Source organism: Lolium perenne, chromosome 6 (assembly GCF_019359855.2).
Source record: "Lolium perenne isolate Kyuss_39 chromosome 6, Kyuss_2.0, whole genome shotgun sequence".
Taxonomy (NCBI): Eukaryota; Viridiplantae; Streptophyta; class Magnoliopsida; order Poales; family Poaceae; genus Lolium; species Lolium perenne.
The window spans coordinates 131,486,381-131,493,046 of record NC_067249.2 but is presented as its reverse complement, the minus strand read 5'-3'; the positions used below and the strand labels follow the sequence as shown (position 1 = coordinate 131,493,046).

At 40.3% G+C, this 6,666-nt stretch overlaps 1 protein-coding gene across 1 annotated transcript; it reads left to right on the top strand.

The window, feature by feature from the left end:
* Positions 1–1,257: 1,257 nt before the first annotated feature.
* On the top strand, positions 1,258–2,874 carry LOC127329076 (protein FAR1-RELATED SEQUENCE 5-like). Its single transcript, XM_051355622.1, has one exon. It carries the CDS (start codon positions 1,258–1,260, stop codon positions 2,872–2,874), a length of 1,617 nt encoding a protein of 538 aa, XP_051211582.1.
* The last annotated feature ends 3,792 nt before the right edge of the window (positions 2,875–6,666 follow it).

Genomic DNA, 6,666 nt, shown 5'->3' with positions numbered 1-6,666 from the left:
CAACGAAGATCCACCACCAGGGGCAGTGCAAGAACATCCTGATAAGGTCAGAAAAGTTACAGGCAAGTTTTTTGGTTCTTACACCTCCAGATCTGTTCATAGCATGCATAAAATCCAAGGAAAACAGACAAAGTGCATGTAATCCAGGTTGTCTAGAAACTTCCCCTTAAGATATACTACATGTATGATCATGTCCACATCAAACCTTCCAGGACAGCAAACTTCAGAGAAGTATGACCATGTCCACATCAAAACATTGTATTGCAAAAAAATGGAACCTTTTCCTTGCATTGGAACCTCTAGTAGTAGAACAGGATGTATAATAACTTTGCCAGAGAACCTCTTCCATTGCTTCTCCCAGGGCAGCAGGAACTGCTGTCATGCTGAAACTTGATAACTACATAGAAATAATAGAAAAAGTTGTTAGTTGATTTTGTTGCTTGTAGTAATATGTATGAAAATTTGAACTGACATGGCATGTAATATGTAGTAAACTGAACTGAACTAAAGAGTAAACTGCAGTAAAACTGAACTTGAACTGACATGGCATGTAATGTTTGCAGGGCAATTAGATGGCATTCTGGTTTGGTAATGCTGGTATTGACCTAAATAATCCAGTACAAGAAGAAGAGCATGATCAGCAACAATCTGAGGAGCATGCAAATAGGGGTGAGCAAGTTAGAGGCAATGACCATGCTTCTGGGAACACTGCAGGTGCATCTGCAGACTCAGGGATGGCTGACACAGGGGACACTATTTCAACAGATGATTCAGGTGAAGAAGATGAAGTTCAGTCGACACCTAGCCTAACTCCAGTTGAAAAGCCGTATCCAGATATGATGTTCGATAGTTGGGAACAAGCAAAGATGTGTTAACAGATATGCAAAGCATGTAGGGTTTTCAATAAAGTCTAGCACATCAAGAAACTCTACTGTTGACCTGCTGAAGGACAAGTGTCTGTTTGTATGTAACAAAAGTGGCAAAAATAAAGACATTAACAAGCAGGAAGTACCACCAGTGCGCCAGCGGAACCGTACCATAACAAAGAAGACTGACTGCAAAGCGCGTCTTCGAGTTAAGAGGAGGGGTCAGAAATGGCATGTAACAATGTTCATTGAGGAGCACAATCATCCATGTCTAAAGAAGTTCTCGTTGAAAAGATTCTTGCGTTCACATAAAGGGATTCCGAAAGAAGAAAGGGAGTTTGTCAAGCTACTACACCAGGTTAATCTTTCTGCTGGAAGGGTGATGTCAATAATGGCAGAACTATACGGCAAGCTGTCAAATGTTCCTTACGGAAGAAAGGATGGACCAGCGAGGGCAGCATACAAGACATACAATGATTGCCTTTCGTTTGATGCAACTTATATGACCAATTGTTATAAAATGCCTTTCGCTCCTTTCATAGGAATCAATAGATATTGCCAATCTATTCAGCTTGGTTGTGGATTCCTACGTAATGAGCAAGAAGCAGATTATATTTGGCTATTTGAGTCTTTTCTTGAAGCTATGGATGGTGTCCAACCAGTTAACATCATAACTGATCAGGATGCTGCGATGAGAAGTGCCATTCTGTCTATATTTCCGGATTCATGTCATCGAAATTGTAGATGGCACATCATGCAAAATGCCCAGCCAGTGTTAGGTAATGAAATGTCAAAAAATGAACCTCTACGAGTAGAGTTGAATGATACCATTGATCACAGCATGACACCTGATGAGTTTGAAAATAGGTGGGCAGAGATGGTATTGAAGTACAATGTCAGTGACAATAAACATTTGCAAGATCTTTATGACATCAGAGCATCTTTTGTGCCTGCATACTTCAAGAACAGGTTTTTCCCATTCCTACAAACTACAGCGCGCAGCGAGGGCTTTAATGCGGTGCTAAAAAGGTATGCCAGCCCGCACAACAGTTTGTTCCACTTTTTTGAGCAGTACATGAAGCTTCAGGAGAGCATTGATGTGGCAGTAGATTCAAATGAATTCAAGGATGAGGACAAGATCCTAAGGATGTGGGGAGAATGGCCTCTAGAAGAGCACGCCTTTAATGTGTACACGATGCCTATATACTTGCATTTCCGGGCTGAGATTCGCAAAGTAACATGTTATAATGTAAACCTTCTAGATGGGCAACAGTTCAATGTTGTGCCAGTTACAGGCTATGTTTATGGATATGGGAAAAGAAGCTACAGAGTGGAAGCAAACTTGAGTGAAGGCATTTACAATTGTGAATGTGAAAAAATCAAAAGGGATGGTATATTGTGCTGTCATGTGTTGAGAGTAATGGCTCAATTAGGTGCTGTTCAAAAAATTCCAGACCACTACATCATACCTAGATGGACAATGCCCCCAGATGATATTGTGCCAGAGAAGGTGGAGTTGCCTCATGTTCCAGTTGACAAAAAGTTGACGAATAAAGAACGCAAACTTCTGCGGTACGGAACACTTTGTAACAACTGGACAGATTATGCAAAAATAGCGGCTGAATCAGAAAAAGCTACAGCTTTAGCTGATAAGTACATGCGTGAGTTGGGTAAAGAATTGTCTGCAATGAAAATTAGTGCAGCCTCCAAGAGAAATGAAAAGAAAAAACAAGCTAAAAAGCAAGGGGAGCCGTCGGGTGCTGAAAATGTAGGTGATGATGGCCAAGGGAGCAACACCCAGTACCAACATGTAAGGGATCCTATTATGACTACCACTAAAGGGCGTCCTGAAGAAAAATGGAAGAAGTCAGGGCTGCATCTAAAGGCTTCAAAACCTATCAAATGCAAAGCTTGTGGTTCCGCACAACACAATACTGCTGAATGCCCATCAAAGATCAGTACTGTTCCGGAACAAAAAGAGATCAACTTCTTCCGGGATATGATATAGTTGGTGCAAGATTCCTATGTAATAGAAATAATGCGTCTTGTAATTTAGTACATTTAATTTTGTTTATGTGAGACTTGGTGGCAAATGTATGGTTTGCATTCTGCTTGGAAAATAGATTATGTGACCTACTATTTAAGTGGTTTCATTTAAAAAAAAAAACTATTACACAGGTGAAACTATGAGATGCGGACTTATAAATGTTTCACACCCCCTAGCAGAGAACGAGGTTTGAGCATGTATGTTCTTGAGAACAAGAATGTAATACGCAATGAGGTTTGTGCATGTATATTGTGAAGTTTCTTACATTGTAGGTGAATTTAGAACAGAAGCTCTGCCCATGGTACTCTGTTTTCGCTCCATTCAAGCCACTTTAGGGTGTACTGCTTCCTGATGATAGGCATCTCCAATGGGTTGATTGCAGCAAGCATTTTCCTACCATTCCACAGCTCAATGAACTTGAGCATGAAGTACCCGCAATCATACCTAGAAACATCATACAAAAAGTGAATTTAGGATGTATAACTGGGATGATGAATATGCTAAACATGATGTATTTAGTGACAAATTTTGATACCCAAAGGATGTATATACTGATAATTTTTTACATCCAAGTAAAAAGTAAACATGCAGCAGAACAATGCTTAGTTTGTGTATTGCAAATGTACAAAGATGCAATAGGATGTATAAATCACCATTTTCATACATGTAATCACTACCACATCCATACGAGGATGGAACATGCAGCAAACACATGAACACTATGGTCGGGAGGTAGTTTCTTCACATACTTATTTAGGATGTAAGTACTTGTGATACATCATGTATGAAAATGATGGCCAGTGAGTTGAACTTACGTTGTCTTCTGCATTGGAGTATCGATGTGCACTGTAGGCCATTTGTCAATTTTAATCTTGGACTCGATGTAGTTTTCAGCCCACATGTACTTTATTGAACCAATAATAGCCCGATAATCTTTCTTTAATCCACGGTTACCTTTAGCCCTAATTGAATCGAACACCTCAAACCTTGCAGCCTTCAGATTCAACACAATCAGGTAGTAGTGACCATTGAACAGTTTTATATCAGGGGTGAGGTCTTGCAAAACTGGAAACATGACCTGCATACATCAAGTAGAAAGTACATATAGTAAGTGCGGGGAGAAGGGAAATTGTGTTACGAAATAGAATTAAAATGGAGAAGAATGTTACATTCTAACCTGCTCTTTATGATCCAAACGATTTTCATCTGTACATTTGAATATTTTCTTAACACTTCTTTCATGAATGCACATGACACCCCTGAGCTTAGTCTTCAGTAATTCAGTGTTACATGCGCAACAATAATGAGCAGAACAAACAGAAAGTAAGAAACCCAAAAATGGTTCTACAATCTGGAGAAAAATAAATGTAAAACAGATATGTAAAATGTTGTTTGGAAACTCACCGCTACCCATAATGGAATCACGTGCTTCTTCTTGGCAGCCATCTCGGGAGCAATTACTCGAAGTGCCATTTCACATGTGGAGTTGCTCAACAAAGCTCCTGGCCTAACAGAATCGGCAAGATCTCTCAGATGGACGTAGAAACTACCATTGTCAATGATGTGGTTTTTGTTAAGGTCATCTTTGGTATCACCACCATAAGCACAAACTCTGTTGTAGACCTCATTTGTATACTTTGTTGCAATCTCCTTCTTGCTACACTCCACATATGGTGACTTCTGGTTTTGGGCAGGCTTAACAATCCTCTTCTTATGTGCTTGAGGGATGGGTGTGAAGCTATTTGGTCCAACAGATTCAACAATCACATGCTCGGCAGCAGACTTGGCTACTGCATTTGGTGTCCTGACTGGCATTTCAACATTTGCGTAAATCTTGTCTAGAGAGTCACCACTGTCCTCATTGCTTGAAATAATAACCATTTCTTGAGATTCTTTGAGTGCTCCCTCTGTTTCAACTGCAGATGCACCTTCATTTCCTATGGTTTCGAATCCCAGATCAAAAGAGGGGCAATCCTCAATTAGCTCTCGTTGTTTCCTCTCTGAGTTTGTTTCCGAGGTGCTGAACTGGTGGTCCAAATTCCTATTCATGCTATTGTGCAGATCAACATGAGCTTCCCTGGGAATCCCCGCATGTACATCATTTGCCTTTGCTTGAGCTGTAGCAAATCTTGTTAATCTCCTTGGACTATCGGCCACCATCTTTGCAACAGCATTTCTTTGTCTCCTATTCTTGGGACTAAATTCTGAACTGACATGCGCAATCACCGGAGACATTGACCTAGTCAGTGGCCTCCTACCCCCTGTTGGAGTGCATTCTTTTTCTGGAGGTGTACCAACAACAGTAGCTGCAGCTCCATCAAGCTTGTGTTTCTCATCATCTTGATTTCCTATGATGTCAGTAGGTACTGTTGTCAACGATGAAGGTGGAAATGATTCCCCCTTATCTGATGAATGGCCTTCTGCTTTAGAACTAGACACCGAACCATAAATCTGCAGCTTCTTCAGTGCATCATCAGGTGTGTGAGTTTGCACATCACCAACACACTCTGCTTGGGTATGTTGCAGCTTACTCCTGCCAGCTTTGTCATCAGGCATGCAACTGTCATCAGCTTTCCTCTTCTTTTAATTGCAAATGGACACAACATGTGGCAACTCTGAATTTACATCCATTTGTTCTTCAGGGACAACTTCAGCAGGATCAGGGATAACTTCAGCAGGAGTAGGGACAACTTCTGCAGGATCAGGGACAACTGATGTGTAAGCAGGATCAGGGACAACTTCTGCAGGCACTTCCACGTCTTTTTGATTTTGTTTACTTCCTTGACAATCATCTTTTTTTCGACGTGTAATTCTTCTCCTCTTGGGGTTAGCCTCAGTTGGGACCACTATTGGTTGGACAACAATCGGTTGACCACTGTTGCTTGTGTTGCCTTTCTCATCTGTGGCACCCAAAGATTTGATGAATGCTGCCAGGCCTTCTTCGAAAATTGTGCACATATTAATAACAGCCGGCCTGTACTTTTCGACATCCTAAAACAAAAACAAAAAATTGAAGGATGTATGATCAGAATATAGTCATGTATATGTCAATGTATAATATTGCAGGGTTGAAAGTTAGTACATACCAAATTGGAGTTATTAGATGGCAAAAAACGTCTTATAAACTTGTCCACCTGGGTAGGTTCTGTTGTGAACAGGGAATTTTTAACCCTGAAACAAGGCTTGAGCTGTATATGCAGCATAAAATAAAATCAGCAGAAAGGGGGAATAAACATACAAAAGCCTGTTGAGAATACAAACTACCAAAAACAAAACATAAAAAATTGTAAAATGAAAGAGGACAAACCTGTAATGCACCAAAGTTCCCATTGCTGTCTGTGTCCAAATCAGAAACAAGCCTGACCATCTGATTTGTCCAGACACAACATCTAGTACCAATCTCTGGCACATCTACTGAAGTTATTTCCAGTGAATCAAGATACAATATCTGCAACAACACATTATGCACATTACAACTTATACAAAAACTTCTCTCTGCATGTAAAAAAGGAATAAACAAAAACTTTGGCTATTTTTAGAAACTAACCATGATGTATGGCATGCAAGCCTTGAACCAATTCTTACTGATCTTTGCATTTGCAGTCTGAACCAGTATGTCAACAACGAACTTGGCCCAATTCAATGTTTTAATAGCCTCTGTATTGATCACGGGAGGATAGCACTTTGGACTGACCTTTATTCCAGTTGTTGGCGCAAAAACAGAGCTGATAACATATATCACAAACTTCCGAA

Coding starts and splice junctions, on each gene's coding strand:
- LOC127329076 (XM_051355622.1), top strand. CDS start 1,258: ATGGCAGAACTATACGGCAAGCTGTCAAATGTTCCTTACGGAAGAAAG.